Here is a 20,846-nt window from a genome sequence, read left to right on the forward strand (position 1 = left end):
ACTTTAAAGAACTGAGGTCACTTCAAAGCGAAATTTATCTTGTTTCACACCAAAAGAAAAAGGCTAAAAATGCAGTTCAATCAAGTGGGCAAGTGTCTTTTATACATGAAAAGTCTAGATAAGACCAAACATAATATGACTATACATACAGATAGAATCAAAGAGAAAATATTGAAAAAGCATCGTGCTCATTTGATCATCTCACCAGATCAGCATATTCCTTCATCTCATTAAGAAGAAAAAGTTCTGAACTCTCCTCATTCTGAAGGATCCTCCCCATTTTCTCAGCTCTAAATCACCGTATGGGGGCATTTGAGGGCGGAACAATTTTTCAAGTCCTTTCTTTTCAAACACTTAAAAGGTGGTAGATTTCTAAAAAATACATGAGAGCTGATCTTTGTGTTTCATTTGCTTTTGTAATTTTGTAAGTGTTGTAATTATAATGTACAAAATGCTTGTAGGTAGGTACTTGGGTCTTGTTCATTAGGTGTGTGATAATAATGTGATTTGAAAAGGTTTACACACAAATATGAAGGTAGTAGTAAGAAAAGGAAAAGAAATCCACTGTGTAATTCTTTTACATTCTATGAAATTTAGTCTCTTTATCAATGGGCGTTTGGGTTTGAAAAAAAAAAAAAACTTTGTAGAGCTTACATTGTACGCTAATTATAACAATTAACTTTCAGAAGTATGCCAAACGGCGAAGTACGTCTAACTATGTGCTGTATAAATCTTTATTTACTTTTAGTTTAGGTAGCCTCAGAGAGACCTTTGCAAACATTAATTACTCTGTCGGGCCGTCAGTTTCTACATAGACAGGTATTTATCAGTAGAAAAATTTACTGAACTTAGCACAGGTTTTCTTTCACACCGTAAGACTACAGGATTCAGAACAATGTATTTTCAACGAGAAATCATCTGGATAGTGCTTTCAGTAGGTATGTACCTGTGATGGAAAAAAAGCGAAGCAATCAGAAAGGAGAATGAGAAAACAAAGATTTTTCCAAGTTTTGTCTGATGGTTGAAACATAGCATGCTTAAAACAAGCACCTAGTTCCTCAACTTACACCAAGCTCCCCTCATCAAGGCCCCTAACGTTGCCTTTTTACTTGTTTATCTGATTTCAATTAAACTTTAGAAAAACAAATAAGAGTGAAGTGTTTCTGATGATAGAGTGAAGTGTTTTTAAGTATCAAGGTACTTGCTTGTACGATACCACTTCATGAAAGTTTGCCTCCTCGTTTGAATGTTTGCTGAACAGGCAACGGAAAGAAAGAGGACGAGGAAGGGATTTTTAATTTATTTTCTATTCACCTAGTTTGAAAAAATCTTAATAAAAATTCTTAGTTCACTAAAGAAACTATCCACTTTGTGCTGTTGAGAGTTTGAGAGATTATACGTAAAACGGCTTTGAACGTCTTGAAAATTTTGGTATTCAAGAGCTTGGAAACTAAATTCACTTCACGCACTTCCAATTTCTTTATTTTTTATCTGTTATTATTATTTTAATGTGTGCATGAACTGCAAATAATAATAATTTCGTGTCCATTCAGTGAGAAATTTCTTTTCTTTTTAGAATTCAAAATTTCAACTTGATGCTCCGGTATTTCGTTCTTGACCTTGCATGTAAAATGTAATTTGCTGAGCAGGAAGGAAATGGAATTGCATTTTAGTTTTTCCGAACTAATGCTAGTCATCATGCTCATCATCTCACGAAAATGGTTCTAAGAAATTCGCTGCAAAAATAAAAGAATTGTGTCTTGTAACATAGGTAATTAACATGAAATCGCTTCCTACGAGGAAAATCATGTACAAAACTACGAAGTTATGTTTACCCACGAAGATGTTTGTTTCTTGGATTTATTAGTCAAAATATATTTTGTTTGTTTGGAATTGTTGTAATCTTGACGTTTCGAACAAAAAGTCTCTCTTTCCCTTCGCCCTCCCTATCATAAAAGTAAATGTAAATGCTATAACTTCATATTATAACCCTTTACCAGGTTCTTTCTGACCTCTTTCTCGACCTCTCAGCCTCTCACCTCAACTTGTTGGCCTAAAACAACCTGCCCAAGACCATGGAGTACCCCAAGGTACAAAGCCAAAAGCCTTATTAACATGAAATCGCTTCCTACGAGGAAAATCATGTACGAAACTACGAAGTTATGTTTACCCACGAAGATGTTTGTTTCTTGGATTTATTGGACAAAATATATTTTGTTTGTTTGGAATTGTTGTAATTTTGACCTTTCGAACAAAAAGTCTCTCTTTCCATTCGCCCTCCCTATCATAAAAGTAGATGTAAATGCTATAAATTCATATTATAACCCTTTACCAGGTTCTTTCTGACCTCTTTCTTGACCTCTCAGCCTCTCACCTCAACTTGTTGGCCTAAAACAACCTGCCCAAGACCATGGAGTACCCCAAGGTACAAAGCCAAAAGCCTTCTTAATCTCTGAATACAGGGAGGTATTATGGTAAAAACTAGTTCTAAATCGCTTTAATAATGCTTTTTCCCCTCCCATTCTCTTTCTTCTCCTCCTCTTCCCTCTTCATCTTCTTTCTCTTCTACCCTTGCTCTCTTGTGTAGGAGGGTGAAAAACAGAGAAACAGAGAGAGAGAGAGAGAGAGAGAGAGAGAGAGAGGAGAGAAAATGGTGGTCGGGCAAAAAACAAAAGTACTCTTTTGAATAATAAAAAAAATACAGTATGCCGGAGATGGGGAGCTTATGTGGATTTATTTTAATGAATCCCTGAAAAAATTATGTGGATGTGCGCTCGAGCGGGGATTTTGAAACACCCTGTACTCCTGTAGAGCTTTCCAAATGCTATCTCATCCGGAACCCTGGGAAGTTTACTGAGGAGTTCATCCCCTCAGGATTGTCGAATTCTGAGAGTACAGATGATGCCTGATGAAAGTTCGCAGAACCTCTTTGAAATATGTAGTAGCTAGACATGAAATCCAAGTTCAGAATGAAGGACAAAGAAAGGTCCCTTGAATCTGAAAGTAGATGCCAGACATTCCACATTGGACTGGTTTCTCGGAACTTCATTTTTCAGGACAGACGAATTGGATTCTTTCACTAGAAAATTTTATCATACTTAAAAGCTTAGATTGGAATTTTATGTTCTGCGTCCAATCTATAATCTCCGTCTACTATCAGAGCTTTGCTTTACCCCTTGAGATTTTTTTTTCTTTGGAAAAAAAACTCCGCTTTTTCTCAGCCAACTAAAAGTTGAGCCAGCAACAATGATTTAAACAGATTTATGGTTATCATTATTATGAGAAAAAAGGTATCCCCGGATGTTGTGATGAAATTTTTTATGCAAACTTTCAATTTAGTCTTTCCACTCTTTCTCATACATGCGGTTTCTCCTCTTTCTCCTATTCCCTTTCGACTCTCCCTCCCTTTTTGCCTTTCTCTCCTGCTTTTTCTATCCTCACCTCATTCCTTTTTTTCTCGCCTCCTCCCTGATCCTTTTTCTTTCTCGTTTCCCGTCGTTGACTCTGAAATATGTAATTAAATTGTATAGAGATCAAGTGTCTGAAATTAATGGAGACATTAAGCCTTTTTTACCTGGTGCACCTGACGAACGCATGTAACATTTTATTAAACTACTTGGGTATGTACTCCTATAGCTATGTACTTAGGTATTATGTTCACCCTAATGCCATTAGGACAGACATTTTTATTTATACCTATGCAGCTAACTTATCACTGCAATTATTTACGTTTTTTTACTTTCCTTATCCTATAGGAAGGAAAGTAATGTAATCGGGTCAAAATTTCGATGGTCAGTTTTTAGTGCCAAAACACGTTCCCTCAGGATCGTCGAATTCTGAGAGTACAGATGATGCCCGATGAAAGTTCGCAGAACCTCTTTGAAATAATTATGTAGTAGCTAGAAATCCAAGTTCAGAATGAAGGACAAAGAAAGGTCCCTTGAATCTGAAAGTAGATGCCAGACATTCCACATTGGACTGGTTTCTCGGCGTCGAATTCTGAGAGTACAGATGATGCCTGATGAAAGTTCGCAGAACCTCTTTGAAATATGTAGTAGCTAGACTTGAAATCCAAGTTCAGAATGGAGGACAAAGAAAGGTCCCATTAATCTGAAAGTAGATGCCAGACATTCCACATTGGACTGGTTTCTCGGAACTTCATTTTTCAGGACAGACGAATTGGATTCTTTCACTAGAAAATTTTATCATACTTAAAAGCTTAGATTGGAATTTTATGTTCTGCGTCCAATCTATAATCTCCGTCTACTATCAGAGCTTTGCTTTACCCCTTGAGATTTTTTTTTCTTTGGAAAAAAAACTCCGCTTTTTCTCAGCCAACTAAAAGTTGAGCCAGCAACAATGATTTAAACAGATTTATGGTTATCATTATTATGAGAAAAAAGGTATCCCCGGATGTTGTGATGAAATTTTTTATGCAAACTTTCAATTTAGTCTTTCCACTCTTTCTCATACATGCGGTTTCTCCTCTTTCTCCTATTCCCTTTCGACTCTCCCTCCCTTTTTGCCTTTCTCTCCTGCTTTTTCTATCCTCACCTCATTCCTTTTTTTCTCGCCTCCTCCCTGATCCTTTTTCTTTCTCGTTTCCCTTCGTTGGCTCTGAAATATGTAATTAAATTGTATAGAGATCAAGTGTCTGAAATTAATGGAGACATTAAGCCTTTTGTACCTGGTGCACCTGACGAACGCATGTAACATTTTATTAAACTTCTTGGGTATGTACTCCTATCTAGCTATGTACTTAGGTATTATGTTCAGTGTTCACCCTAATGGCATTAGGATAGAAATTTTTATTTATACCTATGCAGCTAACTTATCACTGCAATTATCTGCAATTAGCTTATCTTGTCTTCTGTTGACAGTCTAAATGTAGCACACAACTTGTTTATATGCCTACTACCTACTGCCTCTTGGACAGAAGTTATAAGAACTTCAAATAAAGGTTCGTTTCTAAACGAAGTCTCCACTCATGGAAATGCCTACGTTTCTTCACAGCCGACAGGCTCAATTTCTAATCCTCGGGAAAACAAGAGGCTTTTTCAAGTCATGTTCCCGGAACTCTTTATTGCTTGAAAAGTTTAACCTCTTCTTATTTGAATATCTTCTGCAAGCTTGAAAGTAATTCAAGCGTAACAGAACAATGTTTTTAATTGTGTCTACTATAAATATTATGAGATTGAAAATTATCTGCTGAATTTACTTTCCGTTCAGGGCCGAACTTGAAGCTTTTGCGGGATAAGTATAAAACGCCTATGACGAATTTATGAATTACGACTGAAAAAGCACAACTAAGACAGCCCAAGACTGTTCAAATTATTTCAGCAAATGTGAAGAAATTAAAGCATAAAAACAAAGAGAAGGAGAGAGAGAGAGAGAGAAAGTGAGTAAAGGAAGAAGAAAGTTTTATATTAGTGGAGACGCCAGAACTCCATACGTTTACAAATCATAGTGCATTCTCATGTCTACCACATTTCCTTCCCCCCCCCCCCCCCCCCCCTCTTTTTAACTATTTTACCCTTTCTTTCCCCCACCTTTCCTTCCCCCCCCCCCCACTCTCTATTATAACCCCTGATCCAAAACTAAATGCTGACTTCCGCTCAAGTTCCTTCAGCAATAAATTTAAACTCTTTATTTGCTTAAAATAAGACGTTTTTCTTAAAACAATCATAAATAATTGAACTGAAATCAGCGAATAATATTTTATTCGTTGACGCATCAGCGCATTCCTGATTTATTAATTTCTATACTCATTTTCGAGGTGAGTACGCAAGTATAACTTTTTGATTAAATTTGTTATATTGCCTACCTACAATATTTGAAATGAGATATTGCGTGTGAAATTTCAGAATAAAGGTGCATATTTTATACTTTTTACTTTTTCGAAAGAATGTCACTCTGGGGCTATTTAAAACGCAATAAATATAAAAAAAGTTCAGGGTTCTTGATTACATTTTTTTTTTCTCTTTTTAAGTTCATTTTCATCACAACCCTCTGTTGTTTTAATGGTACGAAAAAAAGCTGAATAGAAAATTGTGCAGCCTCGAAATCACGTCCTTTAAATACTAGAGATCAAGTAACCCCAAACCCGTAGTTCCCTAACACTTTCTAGGGATACTTGGGCCTCTACTTATGTTAATGGAATCCTTTAAATCAGATGTTGAGAGATTCCTTAACAAAATTAACAAAATAATGAGGGCTATTTTTCATACCTTAATTATTTATGTTAGGCCCTTGGAGTAAAAGTGCGTTGTTTGTTGTCCACATTTTTTTTTTATCCCCGCTTGTTCAGCATTTGACGAAGTCTTGAAACTATGCTAATTGGTATTTTATTACACTCCATTTTTTTTGAGAGAGAGAGAGAGAGAGAGAGAGAGAGAGAGAGATCTTTGCATAAACATAATCCCCCTCTCCTTCACCTCACTCTTTCCTATGGTTACATTTCCCAAGTACCGAAGAAGACGTGGGGAAGACGGAAGAAAAAAGCAAAAAAAAAAAAAAAATAATAAAGCAGATAATTTTATAATGGTATTTGAACAGAAGGGTGAAGACTTTTTTATTTACATTTTTGCAACATTTTTTTATACGTTTCTGAGAAATTCTGTGAGACGATTTCTCCCTCCCTCTTCCTACCTTTCCTCTCCATTCTCTTCTATCCCATCAGTTGTACGAATACTTTGACGTTGATTTTCTCGTCCAATATTCCTTGTTTGCTTCTTTTTTTTATGGGGCTTGGAAAATTCCTTCCTGAATTCCAAAAAGTAAGTCTCTTCTCTCTCTGGATTGATAAAGGTCGTATAATTCCATCAAGGATGAATTGAGCCAGCCTAGTTAGCTTGAAAGGTAGCGCTCAGTAATGCCAACCACTCACGCTCAGATCATCAGACCTAAGTCTGTCAGACCGTCTGAGAAACGGATTTTAGGTGATAGGGACCGAGGTGGAAGTGAATTTTTTCAGTGACGCTTTCCTATCAAGGTCTCGTCACTCGTCGGGGGTGAAGGTGATATATTTCTTTCATTCCTTCCACACCAAACGGGAGGGGAAGAAAAAACCAGCACTATATTTTCCTCCTCTTTTTCGCCCCCTAATTTATTGTTTTGGGGAAGACGGTTTTTATTATTTTTTCCCCTCTCCGCTATATGAAACATGACAATGACCAAGTCAGCTTTGGATAGCACTCTGCTTTCACGTAACTGTGAACAGTGTTATTTTACTGATTTTGGCCAAATTTTCTTTGAATTTTGACTTCCTAGTTCCTTAGCGTTCCGGAAGTTCTGGAGCTCCGAAGGGGCTTTTTTCCTAGTGAACTCCATTTTAATTACTAGTATGGTGTGGTGTTACACTCATCCTGGTCAGTTTGCTGAGACCAAAGTTAACAATTTCAATTTTTTCTTTCACCTTCCATAACCTCTTCAATGTAGGTATATTGGGAAGAGGACATCTGTCTCTAAGCTGACAGTCTATGGACATAAACCACTACATACAGGCAGACACGGGCTTTTGTAGAATTTGGCCATCGCATCGTCCTAATGGCATCCGTTCATTAGGACGATGTTGAATCAAAAGCGTTCATAAGCTATCGCTGCGGAGTCCCATGTTGAGTCGCGCGAAATTGCAATAATCGTCACTCATATATCGCTTCCGAAGGATGGCCTCCTCAAGTCCCCCACTTATGGTATGCAGAACTATCACAGACATCCAACGAGGGAACAGCAGAAATTATTGGAAGGGGGATGGAATGCAATCATAAGATCAGTTACACGGTACACACACACGAAACTCACAGGAATGTCTCTCGTATTGAACAAACAGGAGAGGTGACCAGGTGGAAAACTGTTGCAGTGAGTGGTAAACTGTGTCATTCCGAGACCAGCTGGAATCCATCTGCTTTCTGAAGTTCAAATAGAGGAAGAGCCAATCCCCTGAAAGCAAATTAAAGTTGAATTGGTTCTTGTTATGTGAGTTATTTAACCGATATTAGAGTCACCATATTTGAGAAAATTGATGAATCTGGAATAAAAAACCTTTCTTTTACTCAATTATCTTTGGATGTGTGATACATTAGCCACCTAATACCTAATTACGCAATAAAGAATACATTTTCACAGAAAACAATTCGGTGGTATTTCATAAAACTCTACTCAAATACTTCAAATAGGTACAAAAGTAAGTACATAGTTTTCTAGTCTGGCATATGTAGGTAAATATAACTCCTAGGAACTTCTCTTTCAAAATGAGTTCTGCCATCTATGTATTCTACAACATTTTCATGTAATATTCTGGTATAATGTTGTTTACTTAACCTATAACCTACAATGCGATATTTCTAAGAAAATGTAACCAGATAAACTCATTGTAAGTATTGTAGTTGTAAATGCTGGTATACATACTGAAGATTTCTATCTCCAAGGACATTTATCCAAGTGGAACTTCAAAGTAGATTTAGATTTCTACGTAACACAATCCATCTTTGTTTGATAGCTATGTATCTAGATTGAAGTAGGAATATAGGAACTACATTATTCTATGAACTACATATTATTCTATGGAAATATTGTATTGAAAAGAAACATCTGCGCTAAGTGTTTCGCGTCTGTTTCAATAAAGTCCAAATCCTCTGAGTGTATTCCATGTAGCATACTTACCTAACATACTTGTATTGGGGAACGAATATATTTATCTATTCGTACATACCCAATATTAGGTATACTTTGGAGTAAAATATGAGAATAGAGTGTGTGTTTGTGAGGGAGAACGAGAGAGATAGAGAAGGAGAACCAGAGGGAGAGAGAGAGATAGAGGAAGATGTGAATGAGCGAAAAACGGGAGATGGCAATAGAAATGGAGAGTAAAAGGGAAAAAGAAGAAGAGCGAAAGCAGAAGAAGAAAGAGGAAGACAAGAAGCTTTTTTCCCCAGGTACAAGAAGAATTGTTACCCTCACACGATGCCGGTGGTATAAATGCAGCTGCTACGGGGGAATACCCACATAATGTATACAGAAGTCCCCAAAGAAGACTCTTCCTCCTCACCATAAATACAAATTTCCATTTTGACATTTTCAAGAATCTCCGGATAGTTTAGATTTTTCCTTCCCTCCCTCTCTCTCTCTCTCTCTCTCTCTCTCTCTCTCTCTCTCTCTCTCTCTCTCTCTCTCTCTCTTTCTCTCTCTCTCCAAAGAAGAATCTTCCTCCTCACCATAAATACAAATTTCCATTTTGACATTTTCAAGAGTCTCCGGATAGTTTAGATTTTTCCTTCCTTCCCTCCCTCCCTCTCTCTCTTTCTTTCTCTCTCTCTCCCTCCGTCTCTCACTATTTCTCCAAGTGATATTATTAGTCTAAAAAGTTTCCCGCAAGTTTTGCCTAAGTACATCGTAAACAAGTCTAGGAAACAATCCAATATGGCGAGAGATTTTGATATTTCTTATTTATTTACCTGCCTTTTTCTATCGAGATTTTCATATTTTATGCTACCTAGAGTAGGTATAGTTTTCGAAGTCCTTAAAGGTGTTTTGAAACCTAATTTACCTACTGCAATGCATAAAGCTTACTGCTGAGTTCCATTCACTGACTGATCAAATGCCGAATTTTCCACCTTTAGTGTACCACCCAATATGAGAAATGAGAACTGTACTTACACATAAATGAAGGTATTTTGACTGATGCTGTAGAAATGTACGAGAGTATTTAGGTACCTAACTATTAAATTGATCTAAAGAGAAGTATTATTCCATGTCGAAAAATCAAATTTATAATTTTACACCCTCTCGTTAATATTACCGCCATTTTGAATCATTCGTATTTCAAGCACGTCTCAGCTTAATTAGAATAATGCATTCATTAACATGGTGAACATTTTGATATCGACTACTGGGATAGCACTTTACTTTCACATAAAGATTGTGAACTGTGAACTATCTCAAAGATTAATTTGAATCTACTGATTTTGGCCAAATTTTCTTTGGTTTTTGACTCCCTTAGCGTTCCCGAAGTTTTAAAGCTCCGAAGGGGCGTTTTTCCTATACTGAAGGCCATTTTATTTACGAGTATGGAATGGTTACACTCATCCTGGTCAGTTTGCTGAGAGGCTGAGACCAAAGTCAACATTTTTAATTTGTTCTTTTACCTTGCATTACTTATGTAGGTACATATATTGGGACAAGGACATCTGTTTCTAAGCTGATGTACTACGTACAGATACAATGTACTACATACAGACACACACGAACTTCTGTAAAATTTGGTCATCGCATCGTCCTAATGGCAAACATTATTACAAGCGTTCATTAGCTACATATCTCTGTGGAATTCCATGTTGACTCGCGCGAAGTTGCAATAATCGACACTCATATATCGCTTCCAAAGGATGGCCTCCTCAAGTCCTCACTTATGGTATGCAAAACTATCACAGACACCCAACGAGGAAACAACGGAAATTATTGGAAGGGGGATGGAATGCAATCATAAGATCAGTTACACGGTACACACACACACGAAACTCACAGGAATGTCTCTCGTATTGAACAAACAGGAGGGGTGACCAGAGAAAGGAGGGGAAAATAGAGGGAAGAGAGGGGAGAGGAGGAGAAACAGAGGGAAGAAAGAAGAGGAGAAATGAAGGAATAAAGGGTAAAGGGGAAGGGAAATAGAGATAGAGGAGGGAGAAAGAGATGATAAGTTTAGCTAATAGTGTAGAAATAATTTTCAGATCCCAAAACGATTTTAATTTCCAACTTCCTTGGAGTTTCCCCCACTTTTGGAAGGAAATCTGTGGAAATAATCTGGACATGGACAAACACTAAAAGTTAATGGTGGACATTCAGTTGATATTGAAAGCGTCCAATGGCCCAGCCTCCTTTCTTATTACTCTTTATTTGGAAGTTGGGAAGATTTCTCTAAGGTGACGAATATTTGGACATTATTTGAAGACTTCTTAGGTTTATGTTGTATCTTCACTTTGACAATAATGGTTTCTTTCCTGATATTCTAATCATTATTGGCTGATTGGCTATATGATTCATTCTGTCCTGTCCGAGCTTTTCAGCCCCATCCTGGCTGAATAAAATGAGGTATAAATTTTTTCTTAAGAATGACAATTACACATATGTAGGTACAGAGTTCTGCCATCTATGTATTATACAACATTTTCATGTAATATTCTGGTATAATTTTGTTTACTTAACCTAACCTACAATGCGAAATTTCTAAGAAAGTAACCAGATAAACTCATTGTAAGTATTGTAGTTGTAAATGCTGGTATACATACTGAAGATTTCTATCTCCAAGGACATTTATCCAAGGTTCCAGTAGGTGGAGTAATCCTGGAATTAGATGATCAATATGACATCATAAATGAACTAATAAGTACCTAATATGATTTCGTAGACCCAGCACTTATGTAAAAGGATAAATGGAAGCATACACATTAGAACCATTATAATAAAAGTCTTCTCGCCCATCTAGTAAGAATAAAGTCGCCATGCGCCCGTGGGATAGACACGTTCCTACACAGACATTCAAGCCTAACGAGGACTTATCTATCATTGGGTTACCTATATTTACCCTGATTTAGGGAAGTTAGAACGCTATATCAGGAAGCTAAAGTGATATGGCGAGCTCCCTGAGTTCCAAAATCCAGTCTCGCGATAGGGCTTCGAAAACCCTAGTTTTTTCTCAGTCTAGCTGAACTTACTTGATAGATGAATATAACAGGCCACTGCAGGAACCACCATATCCACGAATACTCATCCATCCTCCAATATACCATGCACGGTCCTCCATTGACGATATAGGTCACCACCAGAGCACTCAAAGTCCCGGACGAGAGAAGACTGAGGCAGCCGATCTTGATCGCATCCAGCTCCAGATCCCTGGGGAGCCATTTGGTGGGCTGACACTTCCACTCTTCCGGGCTGTCCCGCTTTCCTATGTAGAAGTAATACTGATGGGTTTTTATTGGAATGGAAGTGGAAATTTGGAGTTTATGGGTTTACCTATGCTTCGGTAAGTACTTGAATAGGATATACCTATGTAGATATGTACCTAGGTTACTGAATTAGTAGAGCTGATCGTCAAATATTAAAGATTTCCCTCACAAATAATGCTGCAGTCCATGTTGGAAAGAGATGGGGTTGCGCGGATGAATCAACATCAATTACAGGAAATACACCCCAAAAAACACTAGGTACGTTTAGACCATCAAAATATAGCGAAATTATATTGCCATACACATATTATTTATATATTTTGCTGTTGAGAAATTCCTAAATAAGACAGGTAAGTACTCACATGTAAAAATCCTCCCACTCCAAAGTACATCCCATAGCCAACTAGACACGACGCAAGCCAAATTGTGGGGAAGTCTTTGAAATAGCTGGAAAACTGTTCCAGTGAGTGGTAAACTGTGTCATTCCGAGACCAGCTGGAATCCATCTGCTTTCTGAAGTTCAAATACAGGAAGAGCCAATCCCCTGAAAGCAAATTAAAGTTGAATTTGTTCTTGTTTGTATGTATGTTGGGTACTACATTCTTGATTACTTATTAGTACCTATGCAGAGTGCATAGTGCAGCCAGAGAAGCGGTGTTACGTCGTGTTACCTACATCATAATAGTTATAATGTTATTACGATAAATTAACTCCTAGAGTATAATGGAGTCTCATAAATTTCCTCGCTGTGAGCTCATTGTTTTCACAGAATTTCCGAACAACTTTATAGCTTCCCAGTTGGGTAATTAAAAAACGTAAAAGGAAAATTTATGGCCAAGTCGCGTGCTACTCATGTTTGTATGGATTTCCTCAAAGGCTCCGAACCCCTTCCTTCTCGGGCGAGGTTAGGCTACATGCCAAGCACGCCACTCGTAAAGCTTCAATCACTGAGTGTAGGGCTGTCGGCTGTAGTCACAAAGTAGATATACTGGTACACATACCTCTTCAAGGAAAAGAGTGTGTACAGGAAGATCAAAGAGGAGAATAATGGAAAGAAAGAAAGTGGTATAGTAGAAAGAAGAAAATTTAAGTCTCAATGCTCTAAATTATTAATAGTCCGGGAACTATGGGACTAAAGATTGTAAATGAAGACTATGAAGAGTGTAGAGTGCAATTTTTTGATTAATGTGTTGAGGGTTGCCGCAGCATCATTTGTTAAGGCGAGATTAATGATAAAGTGTCAACTTCCCATGAGTGATGATATAATGATGTCATTTTGCTGGGAGGAGTGAGGAGTGAATGATGGGGCCCCTTAGCTCCAAATCTCTTCTATGTATACGATTTTTCTTTCTCGGAAGAAATCTGTTTTTTGTCGAAAAAATAATATATTTCTGTGTCTGTCTTGGAAATCTTTGTATGGAAAATGGGCGTTCGTTTTGTATTTGCGTGTCGACTGTTTGTATAATTGTGACATAACACAGAATGTGGTGACCTCGTTAACAGATGATGAAGAAATGGGGTGAACAAGAAACAAGAGCTGACATCATAAGCCTTCACTTAATAAAGCTAACATGACCAACTGTCCCAAAGGAATTTCCAGGGTATTAAAATCTTGTTCACAGTGAGTTCCTGTTGTCAACACATATCGCATTTTCGCAAAACTCAGAGTGTCAACAAAATTCTTCTTGTTACCATTTCCTATCAAGACACAATCAAAGTACAAATCAACAAAGATGAAAGTGAGACAATGATTCGAATACAGGGTGTTGTTGGTGTTGTTTACTTTGAGGAAATTATGCCATTAAACACACTCCCCCTCCAATTGGACCAAAGACAACACATTTCCAACACATGGAGTACAAGATGAAGCTGAACCTACTAAATATGACATCAAGCATGACACCATAGCTTGAGTAAAGTAAACATTTGAAGTTAGCAAACAAAACTGGTTGCTTCTAAGACTCCAAAAATGTAGTCGAGGACTTTTCAAGATACAAGAACAAAAGACTAAAGACCTTTTGTGGTTGAAAAAGCTCAAAAGCATAACAAGAGCCTCTGCCTCTCAAGTGTAAAAGATTTAACTAAATGATGACCTTTGACAAACAATAATGTCAGTTAATTTCAAGACTCAAACAGAACAAACTTCGATTAGTCAAAAGGAAAACCGTAGAATGTCTTCAAATAAGTAGGTGTAATTTTCGAATGGAAAATTATGGTCGGTATCAATGGAAAGGTATGTTTAGCTGTAACTACTTTGATATTAAATACTTGTTTCTTCGCCAGGATAATGCTAGACCTAATAACAGAGCTACGATATACTTAACCAAGCATTCAAGTCCTCTGTAATTTCCTTCGAAATTATACACCACAGTTTTCCCTATACAGTGACTCAAGTATAAGTATACGGTTTACCATACTATTACTTATATTGACCATCGAAGTTTTGTAAAGTTATTATATTCTCATACTTAGGTATAGATTTTTTAGTGCTTGTTAATCTTTTTCCTATTTCTTAGCTAAATTAGATGTTGCTTATCTAGTTAAGGACCCTATGGCTGTAATAAAGATTATAAGCCCTCATTAAAGTAGGTAGGTCAGTTTAGGTAGGTAGGTATACATATAGGTGAATTATACTTAACTCTAATTGATAAACCTCCTAGGAATTTTAGTTTGTCTAAAATAGGTAACTGTTCGTAAGGTAAATCTGAGAAAAAATCCTTTTCTTCCCCCCAAACATCCTAATCTAAAACATAAAAAACCTACCCACTATAACTATACCCAGTTAGCATAGGCTCAAATATAAACTTGTCTTCCACGAATACAGTAAACAAAGCCAAGAGCTGAGAAGCAATATAAAATATGCAATTTCCTCTACGCCCGAGGATTCGGAGAAAAAAAATAGGAAAAGAGGATAACGTACAGAAAGAGACGAAACTAAAAGTTAGCAACTTGGAAAAACAGGATTTACGATTGTTCCTTGGAGATATCCTCGGTGGAAATGCTGAAATATATAACCCAACACGCTTTTAAAGGGGAAATAAAAAAACATGTTAACTTTAGTGCTCCTCTACATTTTGCTGAATAATTATGAGTGAGAGCTTTACGTATATTCAAGACGCCCTGTGACTTGCAGAATTTGCAGGGCCTTTGTCAGCTCTATTGAGAGTTTCGAAGGAGAAACTTTGAATCAAAAAAGGTATTAGTGGTCCATTTGTCATGATATGTCAGGACAATCGACCAATGATGAACTGAAATGACCATTCATTTCAGTTCTAGGAACAAAGACTAGAAATGACGAGCTTACATTCTTACTAAGAATTCATTAGAGCGATTGATCTTTAAAAACGTTACATCTGAAGTCCCCCTTGCAAACACAGAACGACTCACAATAGTCACAATGGCAATACTCCTAAAAAGCCCATCACTAAATATAGTGACACTGTCTACAAATAACCACCGCAGGTACCTATATGGGGACACTCGCGATACGCAAATAGGTCCCTCAGTTAAAAATACCCCAGCATTCCCACAGTAAATACCATGAGATGCAAAATGTTTTGACCCGCGCGGTCCGCTGTGTTAGCCGAATAGCTCACATGCTTTCCATTGATGAAAGCAATACGAGCAATTACCAAGTATCAAAGTGAATACCAGGCGAGACATTCAAACGCATTCCCGATTGTTTAAAACAAACCTCATCACGGTAAATCAATCAGGGAGATTTCCGCGGTGAGAAATTTATCTGACACATTCTGTGGACGTCTTTGGGGTGACACTGCACAATTCATACTCCGCTCATACTTGCAGACTTACTTGCGACCAATAAAGGACCAAGTAAATCTGCGACATTATACAATCAAAGGCGCGAAAGGAAGATAGGGTAGATACAGGATAATGTTCAGCAAACAAGCGAGATTTTGGATTGTTGGAAGATTTATCAAACCATAACTTTACAGTGTTTCCTAATCGGTTTCTAAATGCCTCACAACTCCCAATGCAACCTATGGCATTTGTTACTCCTAAGGGTGGTTTGAAATTACTACAATATCATTTTCTTTGAATTATCCTTCCATTTTCCCGGTTTTCTTTTCCTTTTCCATCACACTCATTTCACCTTTCTCCGAGGAAGCACTCAAGTTTTGGCTCTCTTTTGTCTTCTATTGGAAGATTCATCAAAACATAACTTTACAGTGTTTCCTAATCGGTTTCCAAATGCCTCACAACTCACAATACAACCTATGGCATTTGTTACTCCTGAGGGTGGTTTGCAATTACTACAATATAATTTTCTTTGAATTAGACTTCAATTTTCCCGGTTTTCTTTTCCTTTTCCATCACACTCATTTCACCTTTCTCCGAGGAAGCACTCAAGTTTTGGCTCTCTTTTGTCTTCTTAGATATAACATTAGGTATGGTCGGAGCCATGATGTAGGTCTGTGATAAATTATTTGAGAGTACCTTTCGTCTTGCCTTCAAGGAACTCGGTGCAGAGGGCTTAGCACTCATTACAATTCATCGCCACAAGTGAATGCTCCTGAGGACTTCAAAGAGACCGACCTAAAAGGTGAACGTTGTAAATTTACTAACGATGCCTGAAGTAAATATGTTATGGCCCAAAGAAGATATAACATTAGGTATGGTCGGAGCCATGATGTAGGTCTGTGATAAATTATTGGAGAGTACCTTTCGTCTTGCCTTCAAGGAACTCGGTGATTAAGAACCAAACGTCCAATTAATGTCTGAAGAGATAAAAGTACCTGAAAATTCGTCAATTTTTTGATACAACATACAAGTTTTGCTCATGAACTTAAGAACCAAACGTCCAATTAATGTCTGAAGAGATAAAAGTACCTGAAAATTCGTCAATTTTTTGATACAACATACAAGTTTTGCTCACAGCTCTTTCCCACATGGCTATTTATGTCAATATACCCATTGAAAGGTGTAAATAACATAAATAATGATCTGCGAAACATGCTTCAAAAAAGTCAGTCATTTCCAACACTGCATAATCTTGTTGTATCTAAATGGGATAGGTGAGGTTTAAACACTATAAACTACATTGGTCTTATCTGATAACATTAAGTGATTAAGTACAAATTTATTTATGAGCGCCAAGTTAAAATACTTGGAAAAAACAAACGGAAATTAGATTTCAGAGTTTAATTGCAACGGAACACAAGATAAATGTGTGTTTAAGGAACATTAAGTGATAAAGAAACGTTAAATAAAGATTTATGAATAGTTAAGATTTTAATCAAACGTTTCGGGACAACACGAAGATGAGGTTTGCAAGCAATATCGTAAATTATGTTGACAGCACAGGGTGTAACATAATTCTTGCTAATCTGACACCTGACAAGATCACGAAACCGAGCTGTCCAACAAGGAAACTCATTCCATCGATCGATTAATCAGGAGAATTAACATCAAGTTAATTTTAATGAACACCATTCTTTATCGGTTTTGTCATGACATGAATACAAAATCCTAATTGAGTGCCATGAATTTTCTTACTCCAAGATGTCCATCTTTATAATAATTTATTCTAAATAGCAAGAGACTCATGAGAGCTAGGAAATTTCGTATATTTACGTTGGAGATCCATAACATTCCTGGATCATTTGAGACACCAAAGAATGCCTCACCAACTGGATATAGAAAACTCAGACAGACAGACGGACTTGTCAAAGTAACTGTTTCAAGGTTTTTAATATCATTAAAAGTTTGAAAGTCGTGAATAGCAACACAAAGGTCAACCCTCTAATAGTCTAATAGCATCAAATAATCATTGTTCTCTACGCAAATCATAAGTAAAATCAGACCAACAACAGTGTCAAAAACCCTATAATCCCTAGATTCCCTGGAGCTACACACAATCTCGTCCCACAAAGACCCACTGCGAGGAGAATTTTATGAACGTTGAGGTATTTTCAGTTTCCCTGCCGACCACACATATTGCACCCCTAGAAGGAGCTTCTGAAATATTTATATACGCCCACCGGATCCCATCAGCAAATATAGAAAACTCAGACAGACAGACAGACGGACTTGTCAAAGTAACTGTTTCAAGGTTCTTAATATCATTAAAAGTTTGAAAGTCGTGAGTAGCAACACAAAGGTCAACCCTCCAATAGTCTAATAGCATCAAATAATCATTGTTCTCTACACAGTCTACACAAATCATAAGTAAAATCAGACAAACAACAGTGTCAAAACCCCTATACAATCCCTGGATTCCCTGGAGCTACACACAATCTCGTCCCACAAAGACCCACTGCGAGGAGAATTTTATGAACGTTGAGGGATTTTCAGTTTCCCTGCCGACCACACATATTGCACCCCTAGAAGGAGCTTCTGAAATATTTATATACGCCCACCGGATCCCATCAGCATGAAACCCTTTGCTATTTTTATTCGGTCGTGGAGTGTTTTTGAAAATAATAATGATTTCAGTTGTGTGCTTCTCTCTTATTATGGATGTCCCTTGGTTATCCAGGAGTTTTGTATTTGATTTTCAAATAAATTTAAATGTTTTCATCAAATATATTCCAAGTTAGATTGGTATATGCTTGGGTACATAAAAATAAACCAATGTGGCATACAACTGGGTGATCTTATAAGATAAACAGAAGCAAACAGCTTCTGAAGAGAAGCTGAAGAGCAAGATATCATTCCCTACCGATGAAATGATGAAGAAACAATAAATTTCACACCAAAAGAAAAAGGCTAAAACTGCAGTTCAATCAAGTGGGCAAGTGTCTTTTATACATGAAAAGTCTAGATTAGACCAAACATAGTAATATGACTATATTGACTATACATACAGATAGAATCAAAGAGAAAGTATTGAGAAAGCATCGTGCTCATTTGATCATCTCACCAGATCAGCATATTTCTTCATCTCATTAAGAAGAAAAAGTTCTGAACTCTCCTCATTCTGAAGGATCCTCCCCATTTTCTCAGCTCTAAATCACCGTATGGGGAGTCTAATGGAAATGAAAATTTGTTGAGTTTCTCAAGAACCACCATTTTCCTTCTTGAAATCCATTCCTTTTTAGTTTTCAGGTAGATATTTTCTGGTAGGGTGTCGAAATTTCTGTTTCTCTTTCCCCTGTTACGGTAGATATAGGTATGGTTTTCAATCAAATCTATCATTGGATTTGTTCTTCTTGGACCTTAAATGAAATTATAAATTCAGCCGACCAGATTAAAGGAAACAAAACCTACAAGACTGCAGGCCAAAAGGAGGAGAAGAAAAATGAATGACAAATGAAGCCAGAATGATGTGACACTGTGTCAAAATGAAGACATCCCATTATTAATGGGATTTCTTGAAACGACGACCGTATGGGGGCATTTGAGGGCGGAACAATTTTTCAAGTCCTTTCTTTTCAAACACTTAAAAGGTGGTAGATTTCTAAAAAATACATGAGAGCTGATCTTTGTGTTTCATTTGCTTTTGTAATTTTGTAAGTGTTGTAATTATAATGTACAAAATGCTTGTAGGTAGGTACTTGGGTCTTGTTCATTAGGTGTGTGATAATAATGTGATTTGAAAAGGTTTACACACAAATATGAAACATTTTACAATTTATAATTCGCATAATTATCCCTGGAAGACTTGGAGAACTTTGGGCTTTTCCTGTGTTTTGTTTTAATCCAAGTTTTTTGTTAGCTTTTTTCACCCGACTTTTTTGTTAACTCTTCATGATTGAGCATGTACTTTTTTTGGCTCAGAAAACCTGACTTCCTCTCAACGACTCCTACTTACCATCTTAATTTCTAAGGAAATACCAAATATGATAATATCAAAAGCTTCCTTTATACCTATTGTAGGTAATGTGACATAACCATTGAATCAGATTGAACCTGATTACGTCTTCATCCACATTACGTAAGCAATTAATAATACAATAAGTGCTACTAGATATTCACCTACTTGACTTTATTTATCTTTGCATTCTATCTTGGATAAAGTTGCTGTTAGAAAGTAGATAGAATCTGAAGCAACCACGTAAAGTTCTAAATGATGGGGAAAAAAGAAACTTCACAATAAGCAACTGCGACCAAAGAAATCTTCTACTTCTTAACAGGCAGACAAAAACCCCATAAAGAAATAAATGATGTAGCGGAATAGAGGAGATGCAGTATCAAAGGGTAAGGAAGAAGGTAAAGCTGTGTCAAGAACTACCTCATAACTCACCCTCGACCACAAAGATTTATTGCATCTCTATAAAAACAAGGGTGTAAATAGCCCAGAAAACCAACAAAAGGATTCCCCATAAATCTACTCATTTGGATGCAGTATCAAAGGGTAAGGAAGAAGGTAAAGCTGTGTCAAGAACTACCTCATAACTCACCCTCGGCCACAAAGATTTATTGCATCTCTATAAAAACAAGGGTGTAAATAGCCCAGAAAACCAACAAAAGGATTCCCCATAAATCTACTCATTTCTTTTGACAACGGATTTGTTATTGAACATCCGAGTGAAATATGTTGTCTCCTTGTGTTTTATGTTCTTGGGATTTCCTCTAATTTACTGCACACAGGATTAGTCAATCAGGCATTAAATTTTCGTTCCCTCTGGTAGAAGTAAACATTGAAGACTAGGATAAACTCTTTCTATTAAGGGATAAACTATGTTGCGTCCTGAGATGTAGAGTTTGATGAAAATGGAATTGTTTCAAATTCAATGAAACTCACACTGCACAAAAATATAAAATGGACGGCCTATTGAGCAGTAGTTCATTTGAAGCTTCCAGGCGAATGAATAATAACGAAATGCCTCATCTTCGAAAACCTTAAATGAAAACCAACAAGCAAAAACTGCAACAAGTCTTCGAACAATTATAATATCTAACTATGTATTTGGCAGTGTTAATTGAAAGGTTTCTAGTTTC

The 20,846-nt window shown here is 36.9% G+C and overlaps 1 protein-coding gene across 1 annotated transcript in view; it reads right to left on the reverse strand.

Moving 5' to 3' along the window:
* Positions 1-12,502, reverse strand: part of LOC103512287 (probable Delta(7)-sterol 5(6)-desaturase) — a 26,634-nt gene extending 14,132 nt beyond the window's left edge. The window contains exons 1-2 of the mRNA XM_008477043.2: positions 12,305-12,502; positions 11,709-11,957 (exon numbers count right to left, since the gene is read on the reverse strand). Of these exons, the coding sequence (XP_008475265.1) occupies positions 11,709-11,957; positions 12,305-12,448 (393 nt within the window). The 5' untranslated portion in view covers positions 12,449-12,502. The remainder of the gene's footprint in view (positions 1-11,708; positions 11,958-12,304) is intronic.
* Positions 12,503-20,846: the final 8,344 nt, after the last annotated feature.

This window comes from Diaphorina citri, unplaced genomic scaffold (genome assembly GCF_000475195.1).
Source record: "Diaphorina citri unplaced genomic scaffold, Diaci psyllid genome assembly version 1.1 scaffold819, whole genome shotgun sequence".
Classification (NCBI taxonomy): domain Eukaryota; kingdom Metazoa; phylum Arthropoda; class Insecta; order Hemiptera; family Psyllidae; genus Diaphorina; species Diaphorina citri.